We start from the raw sequence: 25,368 nt of genomic DNA, 5'->3' as shown, positions 1-25,368 counted from the left end.
TACTTTTTAATTAAAGGATTTATACTTTCATTAATCTGAAATGCTACTCCACATAAGAACAGATATGCCAACTAGTTACTACTAACCTGATGCAGACACATAGGCCTAGCTGAAGTGGACTAATATCGTCTTGGTCAGAAGTTATGTAAAGGTAACGTGAAAATAAGCGGGGCAGTCAGAAATCTGCCCCGATGGTTCCCTATGAGAATGCGCTGCTGTTCCATTTTTCACCACAGATTTACATTGGAAATTTGTGGGGCGCTGTAGAGCTGGGGAAGGCTCGAAGACACGCACTAGAATACATGAATCCATGTGCTACATTTTAATGTATCCTGCTCACTTTATGACTTAAAGGGGTGGTTCATTGCAATTTCACCTTTTTAACTTTAATTAGTGTGTAATGTTGCTGCTTGAGCATAAACAGTATCTGCAAAGTTACAGTGCTGAAAGTTCAATGCAAACTGAGATATTGTCTTTTAAAGTTATGGCAGCTTAATGCCTACAAAAACGACCGGTTTGGACTACAACAATCTTCTTCCTGGGTTGGTGACATCATAAACCCTGCAAAACACTGCCCCCAGGAACACGCAACAAAGTGGGCGAAGCCACGTCGAGCAGCATTATGGAAGCGGAAGAATTGTCTACACCGGACTAGAGCGGCACGACACGACACATTAAAAGATAATTGAACCCATTATAATCAGTGATATTGTCTACACTGGATGCGGCGTGGAAGACAGCTACCAGAATCTACTCGAGTTCAATGCTGGATTTGCACAAAAGCTATTACTAAAATATGAAGCAGTTCCCACTTTAAAAGCAGATGGACCCCTAACTGTAAGTATGTTTTATTGTTTGTACATGTCTTTTAAATGTATTATGTTGCTATTTAGACAGACAGCTTAAGTCTCTGAGATCCTGACACCTTGCACTTCTGGAGACTCCAGGTAGGTTGCAGTTCTGGAAAATGGTGGCGCTGGAGACTAAAGGGTTCCTGATGGTTTCACACTTAATTCTTCACCTTAATTCTTAATTATTTTTAATTTTTTAACATGTGTCTTTTCTTTTCCACCTGTTTTTATATGACCCCGCTGACCCAATGAGTATTTTGCTGTCCATTGGTCATGCTTTAACTTTGCAATTTCTAGTATTGCATTAGTATTGCGTCCTTCTCATGAGTATTTAATAATTTTTGACTTTTCAGTCTGAGATAAATCTCTTTTTTGGCTCATTTGGCCTGTAAAAGAAAACCTGCCTAATAATTATGCACACCTGAATATAAGGCATTTTTCATTTCCAGCCTTCATGAACAATTATATATCACTTATAAATGATTAAAAACAATATTAATAGTAGTTATTAAGATTGATGTGGATTGGAATTGGTAAAATGTGCTTGGATAAAAAAATATGATCAGAAAATCAACTTGCCTAATAATTCTGCACACAGTGTATTATTAATTCAGTGTAGGGTCTGCACAGTCTCAAGGATGAGCAGGTCCCACCATAAACCGTGTTTAAGCCTCAATTCACGGAACTTTGGTTTGTAAATCTTACATCGATTCCGGCCCGGCAGACACTAATGGATCACGAGACTCTTTTTATGACTGTTTCGATAAGTCCCCTAACCTCTCCTCTGCGACTTCAAAGGGGGTGCAACTCCACGGATCGGGTTTCGAGGAGACAGGACCGAATTCCAAACGGTCATAAAAAGAAAATACACGCACGCACCCACAGACACACACACACAGACAAAGCCCTACATAAAGACTGTACACACAAATATTATACCTGCAAATATGAATGTATCTGCCACTATGGTGCTTGTTGCATGTATGTGTTGCTAATGTAGAATCGTAGAATTGACTGTAGTAGGTTAGTTTTCATGTTAAACGATAGTATTAGAGTAGAAAGTGTATCTTCTTTATATGACGAGAGACACCTGTCGAGTTTGATCTCTCCGTAAAGCTGTGAATCCGAGCTATTCACTCACGTACGTTACATTTCTGTCAAATGCATCGTTCAATGTTTAATAATACTATGAAGAAAATGCACTGATTCAACATACCATAAATTAACTCGTTGGACAGGACAAAGGGATGTGGAAAACCGCCAAATTGCAATGCTATCATTGGAGGACGTTATCAAGAAGGCGTTCTGGCCTGTTGTCCTTAAAATACCATGACACACGTCTTTTCGATGCACAAGTTTTCTGCACGAGTTCCTGCCGTCAAGACGGACTCTCTTCTTTATTTTCCGGTCATATTACAACAGTTAAACCTTCGTTTGAAACTTCGCCGAAACAACCTCCGGAAGAAGAAACAACTATCAAACCGAACGCTCCGAAACTCTAAGCACCCCAACGAACCTATGCAAGTATAACGTTTTTACGATTTTAAATACTGAGTTTCCTTGCTGGCTCTTAAAGGTGAACTGTTGCAATTTGCCATGCTTTGATTATCTCTTTCGTTTCTGCCTTTACTTTCACCTATATGTATTTGTATCTACTTGTGTACATTTATCCTTATAACCTTTGTATTACCCGTTCTGTATATTAAATATATCATATCCATGCTTATTTTGTTCACTTGCTCATTTAGCAACAACCGAGTCACTTTAACATTCTGATTCTAATATCCTGGCTTTACGTTTGGATGCTACCATAGAAATTTATCTTCGTGGCCAGAGGGTAATATTTCTGTCGTAAGAGTCTGTGGAACTTACCGGTTTGCTGGACGGACCGATAGTTCTCTACATAATTATTAAAACAGAACTAATCATATGTGATTGATTATAATTCGTTATAGTTAATTCACCATATATGGTTAATTCCCCCTTGGGTCGGTATGTGCATAAAAAATAGTTCATAAAACCTTATGAATTATGATATTCATATTCCACCCATAAATTGATTAATAACTGTGCAAATCGTCACATCAGTGTAGAGGTCTATATATTTGGATGAATATTTTTGCCCTTACAAACGAGCTGCGGCTGCTCAATATTAAGATTAGGCTACTTCCGTTCAGTGTTTTTTTTTTTAAACCACAGAAGAACAGGTACAGTACAAGAACAACAAAAAACTACCACGTCTCCGTCACAAACATGTTTTTAATTAGTATTGCATTCATCTTAGACTTTTTTAAAATCAATTTCATTATTTTTTACCTAAACACCTTAATTAAAATTTTCGGAAAAATGAAAATAGCACTTATTTAATCAATTAGTTAAGGAAATTTATTTAATAAGCAACACTCAAATAAATGTTTAACAAAAACGTGTAAAAAGTTTTTTGTTTAAAGTGAACAGCGATGTACTACCATTATATTGAATTCACCCATTCAATCATATTTCATTATGATACATTAATTTTTACCAGACATATTTGGAAGTCAAATGTCATGTACATATGACACATCATGTAGTGTCATCTCGAGCATTTTAATTTGTTTTCTAGCAGGAAATAGACAGGCAAATTCTTCTCTACAGAAGTTTTGTTTTCATAAAGATCTCTCTGTTCATCACCTTACCTTGATAGTAAGCAGGGTTGGGTTGTGGCCAGGGCCTCCCCCAGTGTTTTCCGGGTTAAACTCTGAATCAGGCTGGCACATAAAGCTTGGTTTTAGCACATAGCCACAGCGGCCATTTGGTAAAAAACGGCCTCTGTTTAGATCCATCTCTTCACATTGGGTTTGAAAGTTTAATGCCACTGCAAAATAATTTTTCTGTCAGTTGTTTATAAATGTGGACTTTTAAAATGTGCAGTCTTCACATTTTCTTAGATTAAATGTTTACCCATCTGACAACCAGCATTCCACATGTCTTGAGGATTGTAGTTGGAGGATTGCACCCGCTGACCAGATGGATAGATCCTACTCAACTGCAATGTGTTGTGACATACAAACAGCTTGCCTATGAAAAGAGAGAAATTTAGAACCCTAGCAAACAAACAAGAAAATATACAGTTGAGCTCAAAAGTTTACATACCCCTTGCAGAATATGCAAAAATGTTAATCATTTGAACAAAATAAGAAGGATCATGAAAATTGCATGTTATTTTTTATTTAGTACTGTCCTGAAAAAAAGTATTTAAAAGTCCACAAGATAAAAAAAAAATAGCTGAATTTATAAAAATGACCCAGTTCAAGAGTTTAAATACTTTTGATTCTTAATACTATGTGTGGATACCTAAAATGATTTACGACTAGTTGTTTGTTTTGTGATGGTTGTTGATGAGTCCCTTGTTTGTTCTGAAGAGTTAAACTGAGCTCTGTTCTTCAGAAAAATTCTCCAAGTCATGCAAATTCTTTGATTTTCCAGCATCTTTTGCATATTTGAACCCTTTCCAGCAGTGACCATATGATTTTGAGATCCATCTTTTCACACTGAGGACAATTGAGGGACTCAAACACAACTATTACAAAAGGTTCAAATATTCATTGATGGTCCAGAAGGAAACACGATGCATTAAGAGCCAGGAGGTGAAAACTTTTGAATAAGAAGATGATGTGCAAGTTTTTCTTATTTTGTTTAAAGATCATATTTTTTCATTTAGTACTGCCCTTTGGAAGCAACAGTAGATTCTTGCATGTTTACCAGAAGAGAAAAAAGTATAATTTACCCTGTTCATCCAATTCAAAAAGTTTACATTCCCGGCTCTTAATGTATCGTGTTTCCTTCTGGAGCATCAGTGAATGTTTGAACCTTTTTTAATAGTTGTGTTTGTGTCCCTCAGTTGTCCTCAATGTGAAAAGATGGATCTCAAAGTCATACAGTCAACTTCTGGAAAGGGTTCAAATATGCAGAAGATGCTGGAAAATCAAAGATTATGCAGGACCTGAAGGATTTTTCTGAAGAACAGAGCTTGGTTTAACTGCTCAGGACAAACAAGGGATTCATGAACAACCATCGCAAAAAAAAAAAAAAAAAGTTGTGGATCATCCAGGTAACCACACAGAGTATTAAGAATCAAGGGTATTTAAACTTTTGAACTGGGTCATTTTATAAATTCAGCAATTTTATTTTTTTCTTGTGGACTTTATGTAAACATCTGTTATGTGAAATACTTTATTTAGGACAGTAGTAAATAAAAAATAGCATGCAATTTTCATGATCCTTCTTATTTTGTTCAAATGATCAATTCAAATGATCTTATTTTGTTAACATTTTTGCATATTCTGCAAGGGGTATGTAAACTTTTGAGCTCAACTGTATATATATATATATATGATATGAGATGTCGTGTGAAGAAAACCAAAAATATCTGCAAATAACACTTGTGTTAGAATTGTTAGAATAATTTCTGTCATTTCCAGTTAAGCTATAATTTTGTCAAATTATGCAAAAATAAAAATAAAAAAAATATTTAACTGTGTGTAAATATATAACATTTCAGCTATTTTATTAAAAAAATAATTAAGATGCCGTTTCAACCACTGAATATTAATAAACACAATATTATATATAGTACCTGATTCTTTGATTAGTTTTAATGCATCACTCTCAGAGAAAGAGGACATCTCATTGGGAGGTTTCTTAGCAGATGGATCAAATCCTTTGAAGGCAACACTGCAGGTGTACACCACCAGATCAGACAGATCTGGACTCAACTTACAGTCCTTTAGATAAAAAAGCAAAAGCAAAATTTGTACTCAAATAAAATTGTCAAACTGCCAGGCTGCAAAAAAGTAATTAAATTAGTAAAATAAAAACAAAAGGTATCATATGAAATGAGTAGTGATATGAGCAAGATACACCTACCCTTACATGTATACAAACATATGTACAGTTCAAGAGTTTGGGGTCAGTAAGATTTTTTTTTAAAGAAATTAATACTTTTATTCAGCAAGACTGCACTAAATAAAAAGGGACAGTAAAGACTTTTACATTGTTACAAAATATTTCTATTTCAAATAAATGCTGTTATTTTGAACTTTCTATTCATCAAAGAATCCTGGAAAAAATGTATCATGGTTTCTACAAAAATATTAAGCAGCACTGGATGGCCTGTTGCACAAACTGCTTAGACTAGTCTTAAAGGGGTCATATAATGCCATTTTTGTACAAGTTAATATGATTCTTTAGGGTCTAAATGAAAAGTTTGTAATATACTTTAATTAAAAATTCTCATTATTATTGTAAGAAAACACTCATTTTACCTGGGGCCCGTTTCAATATGGAGGTTCAACCAACTCTGAGTTAAAACTTGAACTCTGAGTTGACTTACTCTGAGATGGGAAACTCTGAGTTTTCTGTTTCAGAACAGCTGAATTCAGTTAGTTCAGTCGACTCCGAGTAGGTTGACTCTGAGTTAAGCGCGTACACCACAACTATGAAAAGCCATCATCAATGGAGCGCCGATATTATGATTCACCATGGCAACAGCACATGACAAAAGGACGTCCGGATACTTCTGAGTCAATGCAAGTTTAATTCTTATCACTGTTATAATATCAAAGGTGAAAACTGGTAGAGTGTTATTGTCGTAAATTATTGAACTAATATTCATTTTCATGGTATCCCACATGCAAAAAAAGAAGAAATAAATAATAATTTAACTCGATGCAATAATAAGAGTGTAAATGATTTTATCATTATTAAACACTCGTTGGGCAATTTACTTCCACTTTTAGAATATTTTCTTAATTTTTATTGAAAATAAATGCCTTTCTAATGTGATGGGAAAAGGGAGAATAGCGAGCTCGGCAGAAGGTAGATTCGAACCCAGTCAATCGCATCACAAGTTAGTTCTCCGCACCCATCACACTACTGCCTACACCACTGCAGCCACAAGAGAATGCAACAATTTTAACCTAGTCTGACATTGGGAGGTAGAGCTACTTAAATTTGTATTTAATAAAAAATTTCAGTACGAAAAGCATTTTTGCAGCATGAATGAACTATTTAAACATCACTTGCACTTTAAAAAAGGGGAGGAGACCGAAGGAAACTCTGGGTTTACCGAAGAAAACCTGCTCCCGACCAGGTTAGGTTCACAGAGTAAGTTACTATGGTAACTGACTCTGAGTAGAAGTTACCTCTCTTTCAGAAACGGGCTTGACTTAACCTGCTTTCTCAGGTTTGACATACCTCCCATTCTGAAACAGAAAACCCAGAGTTTCCCTCATTTCAGGGTTAACATACTCAGAGTTTTCACTTAACCTTCTTTCTGAAACGGGCCCCTGGTCAAAAACAGCTCTGTTGTCAGCAATCCATTTCAGTGCATGTGTCTTTAAATGATAATGAGCTTTGCTCACCCTGCCCCTCTGTTCTGTGGGGCGTTTTGACACAAGATGTGGAGTGTTGCCTTGACAACAGCTGAGGGTATATTTTGGAGAAAGAACAGCAGCGGGAGTGTCTGAGGACACGTCTGTGCAACCGTATCAATTTGAACTGGAGTCGGACCCGGAACAAGATAACGGCCCCGACGAAGTTTGACAATTAACGCTCGAACAGGACGTTTCTGAGTGGTTGGTTAACGTAATGTCACTTTGATCTATCTTTGTATGTACTGGCAGGGTAGCATAGTGAGACATGAATGCTATGTGTTTACTGATGTATACGTTCATTGACATAATAAGTGATCAGATAACATAACTTATTCCGGCGTAATATTGAAAAACATCAATTAGAGTATTTATAATCATATCCATTTGCAGGATGTAACAGTATTTTGCAGGTATTGTGTTACCATTCATCTTCATGCAGTAATAACTGTTACAACACGATTTTTTTTTTACATTACTTCTTAATCAGTAACAGACACCGTTATAAACCATCTACAAAAGTAAGCTTAGTGTAGTGTTACCATGTTAACTTTACCACTTGCGTACACAGTTTGTAATAACACAATAACCATAATGCCTTGTTCATTATAAACGTGGGATTATGAATTATATTGAGAGTGTTGTACATAGAAAGCATGCCGTAATGTACCCTGAGTGTAAACTTTAGCCGCATTCATCGTGAAGCGTGCAAGCAATTTGCAAAGATTAATATAAAGGTTAATAAAACGTTACACTCACTTCTTCTGCAGGTGCAGCAGGAACACGAATAGTTGGGCGTAGATTTGGTTTCAACATTGGGGGGGTTGAACGTATGCTGCCTGTTTTTTTTTTTTTATTATTAAAAAATAATAATCTGTTTTATGTGTAGCGTTATTGGATTATCTATCTATCTATCTATCTATCTATCTATCTATCTATCTATGGTATCTATCTATCTATCTATCCCTCATATCTTTATGAAATTTATGTATAATCATTCATCAAATTCTAACATAACAGTGATTCTAAAAAGAAAGAAATTATGTTAAATATTGAAACCGCCAGTAGGCGGCAGCGATTCGCTGTTTTATTGAGTGAGTCACTTAAATCGTTCATTCAGCTAATTCGTTCAAAAGTCAGATTAATTAAGGAAGAAAACAAACACCGATGTGAATACTTTTGTCATTGATCATTACAGACACTATTGAAAAATGAACTAACAAAACACACGGCTGTTTTGGTAACTGGTTACAGTTACACTGATAGTTATGGCTACATTGCAATGGATTAGCTAGCTAAAATATGAGTGTATTACACAACATTCTCATACCTCCTTCTCAGTACATGCTTTATTCTTTTTAATGGACCAGCGGTTTAATATAGTTGGCTGGGCAGCGGTTCTCTTCATTTTTGGTGCTACCCACACTCTCTCATTCAAACAGTACAGCACTACTCGCGTTGTTCTGGTGAAAGAGCGACGCGCATTGGTTGGGCGTTACCAATCGGTTCAATGGAGGGGGAGAATATTTTTGTCTAATTTATTATGACAAACTCATATTTGAATAGAAACAAAATTATTGTTACAAAATAAATGAATTCTACATATTTTTCATTTGATCTACTGTGATTTCCATGTTGAAATATTGGGGGGGTTGTAACTGAAGTATTTGAATATTGGGGGGGTTACCTCCCCCCCATCCCCCCCACAAACTACGCCCCTGCTTGGTACCAATCCTTTTTTTCATGGAGCAGCTTCTTAGCAAAACCGCTTTATACTGACCCTCATTTATAAAGCAGTCTGGTGAGAAATGATTCGCGCAAACATGAAAGCATTGACGTTAGTTGGGGGGAATATTCCCTTCGAAAGCAAAACTCAGTCACTGCGTCTTCAGCGGTTCGGATTTAGGAACATTAAAAATGACTGCTGTGTTCATTATTACACCCAAGAACAGAACACCACAATCGCTTAGACGCCATTCTGCTCCAGTGTATCAACAATGGTGGACTATGATGACAGCTCGCTCAGGGCGGGTCTGTGTTGAAACGCTGCTGTCAATTAACAATCGTGGGAAGGGTGTCCTACCGTGTGACATCACATGGTCAGACGGCTCGATTTGACACAGGTGAAAATATATAAGGAGATTATATATGTATATATATATATATATATATATATATATAAATAAAAAAAAAAAAAAAAAAAAAAAAAACACTGGATGGATTTTTATCATTATAGGATGGTTGTGTACAGGCACTGCCAACACACATTTCAGTACAATCAACTTGTAAAAGTGCATGTACCATTATATAACCCATTTAAACCTTAGTCGTCTAATTTCTTTCTTCAAGACTAGTCCTAACTTTAAGTCAGTTACATAAAAGGGTAGAGCGGTCTAATTTGAATTGGAAAAGTAAGACGGATTATTTCTTATCTAACTACTAGTTGGCCAAACTCATTCTTAAGACAGTCGTCACATAGTGGCTTTTGCAACTGGACCCTATTTTCAACATTGATAATAATAAGAAATATTTCTTGAGCACCATATCAGAATGATTTCTGAAGGATCATGTGACACTGAAGACTGAAGAGTATGGGCTGAAGAGTATGGGCTACTGAATATGCAGCTTTGCCATACCATGAATATATTAAAATAGAAAACAGCTATTTTAAATTGTAATAATATTTCACAATATTACTTTTTTACTGTATTTTGATAAACTAAATGCAGCCTTGGTGAGCATAAGAGACTTTTCAAAAACATTAAAAAGTCTTACTAGCCTCCAACTTTTGAAGGTAAAGTAGTGTACATATATAAACACTATATATATATATACAAATATAAACATGTATACATGTAAAAAAAAACAACAAAAAAAAAACAAGTGGCAAACAGCAAACTACTAGTAACTAGTAACATTCTGTGTTTTGTAACACTACAAAACAGAATGGAAATAACCATTATATTATGTTATTGTTTTATGTTACATTATATACATTATATTTAGATCATTTTAAGACATCTGTGGGTGATGCTTCAGAAAATACAGACCTTCCATGCTTTAGGTTTGCTTTCAGCTTTAGATTCATCGTCTGAGGAACTTGAGTCAGAGCTGGAGCTGTCCTGCTTCACTTTTATCTTCTTTGCTTTTATCAAGATCTTCCCTTTTAGGTCCTGCCATAAAAAAAAAAAAAAAAAAAAAAAAAAAAAAATATATATATATATATATATATATATATATATATATATATATATATGTCAATCTTTTTTTATCTATCACCACACATATCTAAATTTTAGCATTATAATATTATTTCAGTTGGTCAGTGTTAAGCATGGCTATCGCTAGAGGGGAGAAAGGTGCTGACGATTCTCAGGGCCCCTGGTGTTACAGAACACAGACTCACAACGATGTAGAAATGAATATGAGAGTTTATTGGATATGACAGTTAAAGTAAACAGGCAGGTAGCAGTCAAAGCAGCAATGCAATAATGAATGGAAATACTGACAGTTCTTTATATTGCAGGTGATTTGAGGAGGTCGTGGATGTGAGCAGCCAAGCACACACTTCGGTGATGAGAGTGGAGTATGGAAGGAGTCTGGAGAATGGAGACGTTGGAGACACTGATGATCAGGGTGACACTGGAGACACAGAGAATTAGAAGAGATGATGGAGCCACAACACAGAGGTAAATGTAGCAGGGAAGTGAGTCAGAGCCTCGATACAACCGGGGAGGCAGGGCGGGCATCTTGGAGTCTTGACAGGAGGGTGGCAGTGCAGGTAGGTATGAAGCCTCCAGTGCGGAGCCAGGAGCTTGGGACGCCAGAGCGGAGCCGGAAACTTAGGTGACCAGGGCGGAGCTGGCAACTCAGGCGACCATGGCGGTGGGGCCTCTGTGGCCTTGCCCTGGACCCCAGGCTCGGCCACAATGGCCACGGGCATATGCACCCCCCCAAAAAAAATTATCTTGGGAGGAGCTATGGGTTTCTGGACTGGAGCGGACTCTGGAGTGGGCTTGTGGGCTGGAGCGGACTCTGGAGCAGATTCAGGGACTGGAGCGGACTCTGGAGCAGACTCAGGGACTGGAGCGGACTCTGGAGCAGACTCAGGGACTGGAGCGGACTCTGGAGCAGACTCAGGGACTGGAGCGGACTCTGGAGCAGACTCAGGGACTGGAGCGGACTCTGGAGCAGACTCAGGCACTGGAGCGGACTCTGGAGCAGACTCTGGAGCAGACTCTGGAGCAGACTCTGGAGCAGACTCTGGAGCAGACTCTGGAGCAGACTCAGGGACTGAAGCAGATTCGGGCTGGAGTGGATTCTGGGGCTGGAGTAGACACTGGAGCATACCTAGGGGCTGGAGCCATCTCTGGGCTCCAGACAGGCACAAGTATGGTGACCATTATGGTTGAGGGCTCATGCATGGTGGCCATTTTGGTTGAGGGCTCAGGTGTGGCGGGCTTCTTGGCTTAGGGGTCAGGTGTGGCGGCCATCTTGGCTGAGGGCTCAGACATGGCAGCCATCTTGGAACGAGATCCTGGAGTGGCAGCCATCTTGGGACGAGGCTCAGGAGTAGCGGCCATCTTGGGACGAGGCTCCGGAGTAGCGGCCATCTTGGGATCTGGGATGGAGGCCGTCTTGGAATGAGGAAGGGCTGGGCGATATATCACATGCGATTGTCACGCGCATTTCATCAGTAAAGCCGGTTCCCTGATTACCGCTAAATCGCCATCACCTGCTTTCAAATGGAGCGGCATTTAATAGACAGAATCGTAGTTCACTGACAAGCTACGCAATATCGCGTTCATTATCGAAGGCGATTCATCTGCGATAATGAACGTGATATTGTGTAGCTTGTCAGTGATCTGCGGTTCTGTCTATTAAATGGCGCTCCATTTGAAAGCAGGTGATGGCGATTTAGCGGTAATCAGGGAACCGGCTTTACTGACGAAATGCGCGTGACAATCGGATGCGATATATCGCCCAGCCCTAGAATGAGGCTCTGGGATACCAGCCATCTTGGGACGGGAGTTCTGACTGGCGGCCATCTTAAGATGAGGCTCTTGGGCTGGCTGGAAAGCATACGAAGGAACAAAGCTCTCCCAACATATGGAGACTGCCTCTCTCCAGTCCAATCCAGCAAGATCGGGGAGTTCCCGGGGGTCGACATAGTCGGCCCCAATCCTGTACAACGCCTTTATGGTCTCATCTTCCAAGAAGCTGGTCTGAAAGAAAATGCAGAATTTTTGTGGTATAGATAAACAGATCGCGGCTGGATTGCACCGCCGCCGTGATCTGTCCCACAAACTCCCACACATTTTCTACAGTGCAGCTCATCTTCCTTTTAGTAGGACTGATCTTCTGTTACGGAACACAGACTCACAACGATGTAGAAATGAATATGAGAGTTTATTGGAAATGGGTAAAGTAAACAGACAGGTAAGTAAAGCAGTCAAAGCAGCAATGCAATAATGAATGGAAATACTGACAGTTCTTTGTATTGCAGGTGATTTGAGGAGGTCGTGGATGTGAGCAGCTGAGCACACACTTCGGTGATGAGAGTGGAGTATGGAAGGAGTCTGGAGAATGGAGACGTTGGAGACACAAATGATCAGGGAGACGCTTGAGACACAGAGGATCAGGAAAGACTATGGAGCCACAACACATAGAGATAAGTGTAACAGGGAAGTGAGTCCTTACTCATGAACGGAGACCAGACAAAGTGCTAGAGTGAAGTGTGTGCTTAAATGGTGCCTGTGTGATGAGGTGATGTTGATCAGGTGCAGGTGATTGCTGAGCGTGAGCAGTTGGGCAGAAGGAGGGATGATGGGAAATGGAGTTCGGGGAAGGTGAGAGAGATGGTGACTGTGACATCAGGCTTTCGGGTTGGGGCCCGGCAATTTTAACCGAGGGGGACTATCCATCCCATCCACACCCACACCCCCAGGACGTGATTTCAATCGATTTCAAAGGATTTCAAAGGTCCACAGCAACAACCTGCACTGGGGGCCCCGGATACCCTAGCTACAGCCCTGATGTTGAGCATTTTACCACTAGAGATATACAGTGGGTACGGAAAGTATTCAGACCCCCTTAATTTTTCACTCTTTGTTATATTGCAGCCATTTGCTAAAATCATTTAAGTTCATTTTTTTTACTCATTAATGTACACACAACACCCCATATTGACAGAAAAACACAGAATTGTTGACATTTTTGCAGATTTATTAAAAAAGAAAAACTGAAATATCACATGGTCCTAAGTATTCAGATCCTTTGCTCAGTATTTAGTAGAAGCACCCTTTTGATCTAATACAGCCATGAGTCTTTTTCGGAAAGATGCAACAAGTTTTTCACACCTGGATTTGGGGATCCTCTGCCATTCCTCCTTGCAGATCCTCTCCAGTTCTTTCAGGTTGGATGGTAAATGTTGGTGGACAGCTATTTTTAGGTCTCTCCAGAGATGCTCAATTGGGTTTAAGTCAGGGCTCTGGCTGGGCCATTCAAGAACAGTCATGGAGTTGTTGTGAAGCCACTCCTTCGTTATTTTAGCTGTGTGCTTAGGGTCATTGTCTTGTTGGAAGGTAAACCTTAGGCCCAGTCTGAGGTCCTGAGCACTCTGGAAAAGGTTTTCGTCCAGGATACCCCTGTACTTGGCCGCATTCATCTTTCCCTCGATTGCAACCAGTCGTCCTGTCCCTGCAGCTGAAAAACACCCCCACAGCATGATGCTGCCACCACCATGCTTCACTGTTGGGACTGTATTGGACAGGTGATGAGCAGTGCCTGGTTTTCTCCACACATACCACTTAGAATTAAGGCCAAAAAGTTCTATCTTGGTCTCATCAGACCAGAGAATCTTATTTCTCACCATCTCGGAGTCCTTCAGGTGTTTTTCATGTGTCTTGCACTTAGGAGAGGCTTCCGTCCGGCCACTCTGCCACACTGGTGGAGGGCTGCAGTGATGGTTGACTTTCTACAACTTTCTCCCATCTCCCGACTGCATCTCTGGAGCTCAGCCACAGTGATCTTTTGGTTCTTCTTTATCTCTCTCACCAAGGCTCTTCTCCCCCAATAGCTCAGTTTGGCCGGACAGCCAGCTCTAGGAACGGTTCTGGTCGTCCCAAACATCTTCCATTTAAGGATTATGGAGGCCACTGTGCTCTTAGGAACCTTAAGTGCAGCAGAAATTTTTTTGTAACCTTGGCCAGATCTGTGCCTTGCCACAATTCTGTCTCTGAGCTCTTCAGGCAGTTCCTTTGACCTCATGATTCTCATTTGCTCTGACATGCACTGTGAGATGTAAGGTCTTATATAGACAGGTGTGTGGCTTTCCTAATCAAGTCCAATCAGTATAATCAAACACAACTGGACTCAAATGAAGGTGTAAAACCATCTCAAGGATGATCAGAAGAAATGGACAGAACCTGAGTTAAATATATGAGTGTCACAGCAAAGGGTCTGAATACTTAGGACCATGTGATATTTCAGTTTTTCTTTTTTAATAAATCTGCAAAAATATCAACAATTCTGTGTTTTTCTGTCAATATGGGGTGCTGTGTATACATTAATGAAGAAAAAAAAGAATTAAATGAATTTAGCAAATGGCTGCAATATAACAAAGAGTGAAAAATTTAAGGGGGTCTGAATGCTTTCCGTAGCCACTGTATAATAGCAGAAATAGCACTTGCTAATGAGCCTAAGATTAGTAACTAACAATGTTATATACACAAACAAAAGACCACTCCTGACCCTTTGAAAGTTCATGCTAGCACACAACAGTGGTAACAGTAGCTCTGCTAGCCGATGTTATAATTAAATCTTGACATTATGTCTAGATTATTAATGGTATTAAATGTAAAATGAGACTGACAAATGGCAATAGATGTGGATATCTTTACATCTACTGTCTATGAAATTGATGTATTCTTACAGATAGAGGTGTTGGGAATTACAAGGCATATGCTCAGATATACTCACAGCTAACCTATATAGAAGAACCGTAGAGAACTGTTACAACAGTCCAGGAACTTCAGCATTGACTTTTGCATAAAATTCAAAACATCACAGATAGACTGCTCTTACTGGTTTTAGAGTACATTTAATGAATAATTCTATTAAGGAAAGGTCGACTGCATTACCTCTGGTGATGGTAGCCACTGAAGCAGCTTGTCATTGATAGGTGTGGTGAGCAGTTTATCTCCCAGAATTGATCGCAGCTGTTGGGCCATGATTGTCTGCTGCTCCACACAGCAGTGGTTCTCCAGAGACAGAATAAGAGGATATGGAGAAGTCTAGAAAATAAGCATATGTTCATGAATGCATATGTATTCATGTATGTTTTCTTTAATTTTACCTTTTGGCTTTTTTAAGGCAAGGTCTATTTTCAAAGGAAAGATGCTAAACATTTTGGGGAATAGAATAGCAGTAATCTGTCAGTCACTATATCGTTATGTCGACTGACAAATGGGGTCTCACTTGGGAGCCCCAATACCCTCTGAGTTTTAGAAAAATGTCCAATGGAAGTGGAAAGTGGAATTTGCATGCAAACCCCCTCCCCCATACATACGGGTATATAAGATGGTGGCACGCATCCATCATTTGGATTTTTGCTTTGAAACCTAGTGGTTGTGTGTTTCTCTCAGTGATCACTTTTCCATTCACCTAAAAGAGCTCAAGAAAATCTCTTGTTGGAATCCAATAAGGTGCATTCAGTGTTTTGCCACAGCGTGCAGCGATCTCCAAGGCGCTTCAGCTTAAAAGAGCAGTTTTCCCTAAAAGAGCAAGCACAGGTGGTGTGTGTCTTTAAAGATGCCTTTCCATCCATGTGTTTCTGGATGTGGTCATTTCTTGTCCTCATCTGATGGAAACGATTGCTGTCTCACATGTCTGGGCCGCGAGGATGCCGAGACGGCATTCGTGGAGCACTTGCTACACTGCGGTCGTAATTCTCCTTCCTCGTGAAGGTAGGGTGACCACCTGGCTATTGATCTGTTGCAGGACAATGGATGTGATTTTGCGGGACAATGCGGGACACGTGTGAGACAGATAAATTTACTAATATTATGCTATGTAAATATTGATTTACATGCATTGGCAAACTTGGCCGATTATTTTTTTTCTCCCGGTGGTTGCCCAGTGCCCACACTATAATGTTGCACTTCTGGCAACACTACATCCGGAAGAGAAGACAATTCTAGATTCACAATGCCAACAAAACAGACATTTGATGCAGTTTTACTTACCACTTGCGGCTCCGACTCATGACCAAGATCATTATTGCTGTGACCGCTCCATCTTTCAGTTTCAAATGATCTGTGAATCCAGTGTCGAACTGGGCCTTGTTTATACAACCATTAGCACCGATCCCGAGGACTTGAGCAGCCACGGAAAAACACGAGGTATTTTCCATTAATTTTAACCAATAAAAAATAAATTGCAACTATCAGACATGACTATATCCTGTCGAGAGCGCATCATTGTAATGCGTGAGCACAATTCTCTCAGCATCACTGTTCACTTAACCAAGGCCGTAGTGGGACTTATTTTCAGCCCTGGAGTTTCATGCCTTAGAGTGGCCCACTTTAATTCACAAGTCGACTGTACTGTTCTCTACTACCCCCCCCCCAAAAAAAAAAAAAATTTATAATACAAAAAGTGATAAAATTTGATAAAGAGTCATTTTTACTGTTATAATAATGATTTTATAATGTGAACCACTGATTAATTCTCTAGCCATCTAGTGACTAGTTAAAAATTCATGTTATTTTAATTTTTTGTATATACTTAAATTATTACAAATTAAGGCAACTAAATAACAAAAATACCATAAATCCCCAAAAACTGCACAACTTTACAATATTATGTTTGTTTAAAAAAAGTTACACTGTTACAAAATCACATTTTACTGTCTGGTTATGTAAATTGGACAGAAAAATGAATATTGTTGCCCAATGTGTAATAGCATAACAAGCAATAACATAAATGATAGGCCCTATATTTTATTATTTGTGTACTATTATTACGATATGAGTAATAGCTGCATGCATGCCTTTATTTTTTGCATGTTTCCCCTATTCCTTTTTATTTATTATAAAAATTATTTATTATTTATTTACCTAAATCGGCCTCCGTTAGTTTAGACCTTTTGTCTTACCATAATTTAGTGTTGATTTAGAACTTGTCCCACTCCCCTCCCGCTCTCCCTACAGACATCACCTCATCCCTTCTTCTCGTACAGCCTACTTTTGAGTGCGTTTTCTTCTATGGGCGCACACTTTGAATCCCTCCCGACCAGGTTAATTACCCACAGGGTGACATGATATCATTGACGTTACGTGCAAATGAACGTAAAACCTTCAGATCATCTGAAGGGACTGTATGCAGGCAGGCCCCGAGGCATGGTTAAGAGATGCAGCATCTCATTCCCTGTTCTCAGGGATCCATGGTTACATGCGTAACCTGAGACGTTCCCTTTCGAAAGGGAATGATATACCCACTAGGGGTGTGCACGAATATTCAATCTCTAATTAACATTCGAAAAATAAAAATACAATTCGAATTTTAATATGTTTTTTTTTTTCTGGCAGTAAATGCATGATATATCCTAAGCACTAAAAATCGCAGTTATAGCTATATGCAGTGGGTATTGATCATCACAATGTTGTCATTTGCCTCGTGAAGTTTGGAATTACTTAGATGAAAATTATCTTACAAAATGGAATTACTTTTGATCAAATTAGTTAATGAAACCGAGTTATTATATATAATATATATAATATTGCCACCATAATGAGAAAGCACATGAAATCAAAACACCCGTCGAATGAGGAAAGACAGCTGTCCATCACTGCATTCACGACAGGTAAGCGCAGCTGTACCCCGAGTGAGCAGAGAAGATACCTAATAGCAAAATGATATTGAGACATAAACTTCCTTTAAGTTTCGTTGAGGGAGACATATTTATGAACAGAAAACACAAAGTGCTGTTAGAAACTTTGCTTAGTGCACCATTATCTTTGTGTTTCAGCAAGGTCTGTTAGCGTAGCATGTTTTCTCACCTGGGAATGTGGATGTTATTGTTTTTCTCAACATGAACGTGAAACAATATAAACACTATAACCATATGCTGACTCGAGTGTATATGTACGTTCTGTACGATAACTGGTGCGGTCTGCTTTATTAGCGTTTTTCCTGTTCTCGCTGCTTGAGCTAAAATGCTTTCGTTCTTTACATGTTTTGTTTACACATATTGTTTAATGCTTGAACTAAAAGAAAACCTTAAGATATAATGCAAGATTTTTGTGTATATTGCCTAATCGTAAGCTTCAGAAATGGTTACAAAATCTTGATGAATAAAAAAATAATGTCTTTCTTGTTTAAAGTCTTTTAAATAAACGAATATTTGAATATTCATTTGTTACAAGCTCAAATATTTTAATACAATATTTTTGAAAAATGCCCATCCCTAATACCCATGCTGCCATGCTGAGGGGTGTGCATGCCAACGTATGGCAGTAATAACTGTCAGAATCAAGCACATTCACCAGACCCACTCATTTTACATATGAAGGCCTGCCAAGGTCACACAAAGGCCTGGAACCAACAGACTATACTCATTCTACCATGCCCATGGATTTTAGAAAGGGCATGAAGCACTCGGCGCAAGCCCCTTTTTTTCATAAATATTTTACTTCATACAGAAGGGGTTCCTATAAGGAAGCATGGCTAGTGGCCCAAAAGAGGTCACTTCTCAGGGGACACTTGTCAACCCTGAATGCCACCAGGGAGGCTGACCAGGTTCCTAGCTGTACTAGTAACCTAGTCTGCCTACAACCTGTCTGTTTCTACAGAAACAAAGTCTCCAATACAAAAAGTCTCATGAAGAGACATCCAGAAAGTGGGACTGCGAAAGGCCCATAACCAACTCAGACCGGACCTTAGAGATGGGCATCCCGGAGAGCAGGACTCAGCAAAAGCGCTATCGACCCTCACAATCAAGGGGAGTATATCTGCTCGATCCGAAGATTTACAGTGTTTCAAGGCACTAAGGAGGCCGTGCACTCTACTACTCCTTCCTACTCCAGATGAACACGGGCATCAGCTCGTGGCACCCACTTAACAATAAGACCTTGCTGACCAATACCCAATCGTCAGGGCAGCCTACAATGGCCAGCTACCTGGTATTGAGTCTTAACTAGCAGAGAAAATACCCATACTGTGGGGAATTTGCTTCCAGGGGGACCCTAAGGCCAAACACCACAAACGTACTGGTTAAAAATAGTCATTGCTAGCTGCCATGCACCCGGCTTAATGGGGGCTGGCCCTCAGGGAGGCCTGTAAAGGCCAACTACCTGATAGCTAGCTGTCTAAGGCCTGCAACACTGGGGCTCGCACACAGGGAGACCTGCTAATACACAGGAAGGCATGTTAGGGCCAACTACCTGATAGCAAGACTAGCTAGCTGTCCAAAGGCCTGCAGCACTGGGGCTCGCACACAGGGAGACCTGCTAATACACAGGAAGGCATGTTAGGGCCATCCACCTAATAGCAAAACTATTGCAAAATATTGCAAACTATTGCCTAATAGCAAAACTTAGCTGACCAAAGCATAAATAGTCAGTTACCCACATTGCTGGGGATTCGCCCTCAGAGAGGCCTGCTAAGGCCTGCTATCTGATAGCAAATCTTTGCGTGTCTACCAGAGAACCCATACTGCTGGGGACTAGTCTCCAGGGTGACCCGCTAGGGCCAGCTACCTGGTAACCAGTTCAACACGGCTAAATGCAGCAACCACACACACTAAAAACTCCTGGGTCAAAAATAACCCATAATGGGTTATTTTTGACCCAAATCCTGGGTTAAAAAGGGACCAACTAATTTCTGGGTTATTTCAACCCAGAAAAATGGGTTATTCTTTTTGACCCAACTTCTGGGTTAAATACCTGACCCAAATTTTGGGTTAAAATAACCCAAAATTGTAGTTAATATAACCCAACTTCTGGGTCAAAAGAACAACCCCAATATCTGGGTTGAAATAACCCAGAAATTAGTAGGTCCCTTTTTAACCAAAGGTCAAAGGTCAAAAATAACCTAACTTGGGTTACTATGCCAGTATGCCTTATTTCAGAAAATAAAACGTCAGGCACTTACACACTTCAAGCACTTTTACATTTTTATTGCATTAAATTAAATTAAACTCTACATAAACTCTACACACTTGGACCTATTTATCTTAGGTCACACTGTAATAACATTAGACATTAGAAAAAATAGAAAAATAAACAACTCATTCTCTCTCAAACATTTGACAACATTCAATAACTGGATTGAACTTGAAGAAATGCCTCCTCATCTCTGTCTTCACCTGAAAGACAGAAAACAAGACAACATGAGTATTGTTAATAAGTTGAGACAATTGTGAACCACTCACCAGACACTCTTTGATTATCAAGCTAACAAATTAATCACTTTTAAGGGAATGCTGTTTTTAAAAAAAAAAACGTGGCCCAATTTGCTAGTTAACTAATGTGGTTCTTCTGCAGCATTACCCATTTTGTGTGAATGACAGTCTATACTGTCCATCTTTTCTTTCATTAACAAGTGTAATAATGACATTAATGCAAAGGTGAATATCTGGCCCATTATTATGCATAACAGCTTAAAGACAAGGCACAAGTATCTTTTAACTATAAGGGTTATTATAGATATGCATTCCCCACTGTCGAAGAAGTCGTGACTGTCACAAAATCTTGCACTGACACATTTAAGCCATATTAAAGAAAAATATTCAGGTATAGAGGGATGATATGAGGGCAGTTAAAGGGATAGTTCACCCAAAAATGAAAATTTGATGTTTATCTGCTTACCCCCAGGGCATCCAAGATGTAGGTGACTTTGTTTCTTCAGTAGAACACAAATGATGATTTTTAACTCCAACCGTTGCCGTCTGTCAGTCTTAAAATGCGAATGAATGGTAACACAATTTATAAGAGTCAAAAAATATGCACAGACAAATTCAAATTAAACCCTGCGGCTCGTGACGACACATTGATGTCCTAAGACACAAAACAATCGGTTTGTGCAAGAAAATTATTTATATCATTTTTTACCTCTAAAACACCACTATGTCCAACTGCGTTCAGCAATCGCTTAGGTTTCTTGCACAAACCGATTGTTTCGTGTCTTAGGACATCAATGTGTCGTCAAGCGCCGCAGGGTTCAGTTTGGATTTGTCTAAGCATATTTTTTGACTCTTATAAAATGTGTTACCATTCACTCGCACTATAAGACTGACAGACAGCAATGGTTGGAGTTAAAAATCATCATTTGTGTTCGACTGAAGAAACAAAGTCACCTACATCTTGGATGCCCTGGGGGTAAGCAGATAAACATCAAATTTTCATTTTTGGGTGAACTATCCCTTTAAAGAGTAAAATGCTCACCTCTAAAATTCTCTATCAGCTCAGACATCCGCCACTCAGTTAGCTTATCAGCGACAAAGCTGTCCATTTAAAATAACCTGGAGAAAACAATAGAGGTTAGCAACAATTTGAAGACTTGACACGCTTCTTTAACTCTCACTACTTAAGCCCGTAGAGCACTGTATAATATGATAAGCACAGTGCAGCTGGTTAACATAACTCAACTATTGTGTTGCCTCGTCGCTCTAGCCACGGCTAAAGGGGGTCGCACACTGGACGAGAAGCGTATTTAAAATTCAAACACATTATTCTCTATGAGTGTACACACACCAGCGGTGCCATTCGGCGTCTGTCCGCGGCACCCAGCAACGGCTCAGGACCTTGTTCAAAATCACACTATGTACATAGTCTTATATTAAATTTACACTTATTTGTCTCAAATCGTTGTTAATGTATATACTGACTTCACCATGTGCTGCAATATAAAGTTAGTTTTACATTAATTTACAGAAATCAGCTGCATGAATAAAAATAGCTGATTTTATTGGATTTTCAGGTGATTAACGGACGCTCTGAGGCAAAGTGTTCAGACTGCAGACTCAGCAACGGTTGTATTTAATTATACAGTACAATCATAACATAGTACTGACATTATCTTAATTTCATAATGTCCTTAAACATAACAGTATTGCTGGCCATAAACTGAGAAAGTACGCGATACCTCGAGTTGTCCTAGATGCGGCGCTTCTCGTCCGGTGTTCGACCCCCTTAACGCGGCATGAATTCGCCACTAGCTGCACTGTACCTATCATATTATTACCAGTATTATAACAATGAGATAAGTACACAGTTTATGAAAAATAGAATTTAAAGACTGTGTAAAGTGAATTCAGTCATTTTCTTCTAAACACATTAAATAGGTCATACATTTCTCAACGATGTGTAAAAAGCATTTCAACCATTTTGACACCTAATTTCATGAACTTATCGTTATTTTTAATCATTCAAATTTGGCTGGGTGGTTAATAACACTTTCTTATTTAGTCTGACAAACTCAAAACACATTTATTTTGACTTTACATGGACATTAAACTAGTTAGATGTTGTCACGATATCCGTTGGCGGCTACATGCTAACCACAGAATTACCACGGTAAGCCATGGTCATTTTTTCAGCAAATGGTGCTAAACTAGCAACAGGGACATGGACACAGAAAAGTTTACGTTACTTTGACACTGAAAATACTTGCTTACCTTGAATACGCTACGAAGTTGCACCGAAGAAGCCCAGGCCAAAACGGATCGATCGCGTTCAAGTTCAAGTGACGGTTATTTCAAACGACTGTTGTGAGAAAATTCCAGAACAACAGCGGGGCGAGGGGGGAAGGAGCGTGAACCCAGAAAATGGGTTACTCTTTGAAAAATAACCCAGAAACCTAAACAACCCAGGAATTGGGTCAAAATATTAGCCCTATAACCCAGAAAATGGTTACTCTCTGAAAAGATAACCCATAATTTTAACCCAACTCAAATAACCCAGAAAATGGGTTAAAGAAATAACCCCGGAGTTTTTAGAGTGCACTGATGGGGCATGTCTCCAGAGAGGCCTGCTAAGGCATAGACCTGCAGACGTTGCTCTAAATACCAAAAGCAATGACCAAAGGGGACTCGCCTGCAGGGGGCCTGCTAAGGCCACAACCAACAGCAAGTCTTGCTGCAAGTGCACTGTTGGGGACTTGCTCGCAAGAGGCCTGCTAAGGCCTACTTGTCTATCAGCAAATCTAGCTAGCTGCTAAAACTCCCCAATAAATCTGAGGGCTAGCTAACAGGAAGACCTACCAGGGCCTGACTACCTGCCAAAAACAACTGCTAGTTGTCACAAAACCCAAAGTGCTGGTGACTACTCATAAGAAGGCCTTTCTAAGGCCAACTATTCGGAGCATGTCTTATTGCTACCACATCCACACAGAGGCCTGCTAAGGCCTACTATCTGACAAAACTACCCCATTGCTACCAGAAACCAATTTAATGGGGGCTGTACACAGGGAGCCTTGCTAAGGCCAGCTGCCTGACGGCGCATATGCTGGCTGCTAGGAGCCCACATGGTGGGGACTTACACTGAAGGGAGGTCTGTTAAACCCACTACCCTATAGCAAGTCTAGTAGCAAAAATAGACTGTTTAAGCAGTTCCTACGCCTGGGACCTATCACATTGCAGACAAGCCGTGTACTCAGTAAAAGCACCTTTTACCCTTTAAGCAAGGGGAGTACAAACATACGCCACATGCCCTGGAGGAGGCCTGTTTTGGCCTACTACTCCAGACGAACACAGGCTTCAGCTTGTGGCAATGCTTGGGCTACAAGGGAGCTTACTAAATGACCAGCCAGAAGTGAATGTCAAAATACTGCTCGACTTGAGCCACAATGGTGAAGGGCAGACAAAAAAACAGAGTTATAAATGAAGGACTCATATAAAACCTTGTATTAAACAAGGGAGTATGGTTCACATGACCCTGAGAATGCTAAAGGGTAAAGGCATAGCATAGCGATTCAAACACGACAGAAACAGTATCTGCACTCAGCCCTAGGGGAATGGGGGCCTGTTTCCTAGAAATGGCCACCCATAATCAACCCAATGCTTGAACATTCATTCAGCGGACTTAGGGGACTCAAGCTAGGACCTAACAGTAACTAGCTTCTGAAAAGCGGTGCCACAGCAAAGAGCACTCACTAAAGAGGGGCCAGGGGCAGAAATGGGTAGCAGACTGCCTCAATCCCTAGCGCCAAGCCTAGGCCAGCTATCAAGGCGGCCCTGGTGAGGGCCAGCCCAAAGCATAGATCTACCTAGCACTCTTCAGAGCAGCAGCCTCACAGAACAACTCTCACAGGCAAGAGGAGGCACAATCACTAAACTGAAACCGCTAAGGTGGCAGAAATCTCCATTAAAGCCTTAGCCATCCTAAATAATATAGGAAGTGACGCTAACCAGGTAACAATGTCAAGCGGCCCTGAGGGGCCGCTTGACATTGTCTAGTATTGTACACTTACAAGAGAGTTCCAGTAACTTAAAACAAATTTACTATCCTGTTTTGCCTGCCTGCTGTCTGACCTACGCTCGAAGCTTCGTGGAGTTTATCCTAAATCCTTCTCTTTATTCCTATTCACATAATATAACTTTCTTATTTTTCACTAGATTACTTAACCTATTGCATAGTATTACTAAACGGAACGATTTATTACTAGTAATCTACCAGCGTAATCACCTAGTGTCAGCCATAGCCCGCTAGCCTGCTAGCTACCGTCTATTTTTTTCCTCTAAACTAACCTTCCTTGTCGATCTAATGGCGGATTTATCCGATGTATGTTATTCTGATCTGTCCTCTCCAGATCGGGAAGCTGTGGAGACTTTGCTGCCCGGCATTCATCGATCCACCGCGAGGTACAGCGTCCCGCACATCACCCTTGCCCCAGGCACCGGCAAGCGACCGAGACATCCAGCTAGCGAGTCCCGTGTGCGATGCAGCTTTTCGGACGGCGTACAAAAACACGGTCAGTCATGTCCGACGATTATCATGTGTATTAACTGCAACATGTACAGCTTAGCTCTTTCTGTCAGCAGTGAGACTTACACATGTGATAAATGCAGGGATATTGTCAGGCTGACAGAGAGAATCTCAGAATTA

General features: G+C 40.0%; 1 protein-coding gene across 4 annotated transcripts in view; it reads right to left on the bottom strand.

Annotated features, from left to right (window-relative positions):
• The window catches only part of plcd3b (phospholipase C, delta 3b), a 95,173-nt gene that overhangs the window by 19,482 nt on the left and 50,323 nt on the right, over positions 1-25,368 (bottom strand). For all 4 annotated transcript variants that reach the window (XM_048179463.1, XM_048179465.1, XM_048179462.1 and 1 more), the window contains 5 exons: positions 15,406-15,558; positions 10,315-10,437; positions 5,470-5,617; positions 3,795-3,911; positions 3,530-3,708 (listed from right to left, as the gene is read on the bottom strand). In XM_048179463.1, coding sequence (XP_048035420.1) covers positions 3,530-3,708; positions 3,795-3,911; positions 5,470-5,617; positions 10,315-10,437; positions 15,406-15,558 — 720 coding nt within the window. The remainder of the gene's footprint in view (positions 1-3,529; positions 3,709-3,794; positions 3,912-5,469; positions 5,618-10,314; positions 10,438-15,405; positions 15,559-25,368) is intronic.

Source organism: Megalobrama amblycephala, unplaced genomic scaffold, assembly GCF_018812025.1.
Source record: "Megalobrama amblycephala isolate DHTTF-2021 unplaced genomic scaffold, ASM1881202v1 scaffold201, whole genome shotgun sequence".
Lineage (NCBI taxonomy): Eukaryota > Metazoa > Chordata > Actinopteri > Cypriniformes > Xenocyprididae > Megalobrama > Megalobrama amblycephala.
This window is presented reverse-complemented; position numbering and strand designations above follow the sequence as displayed.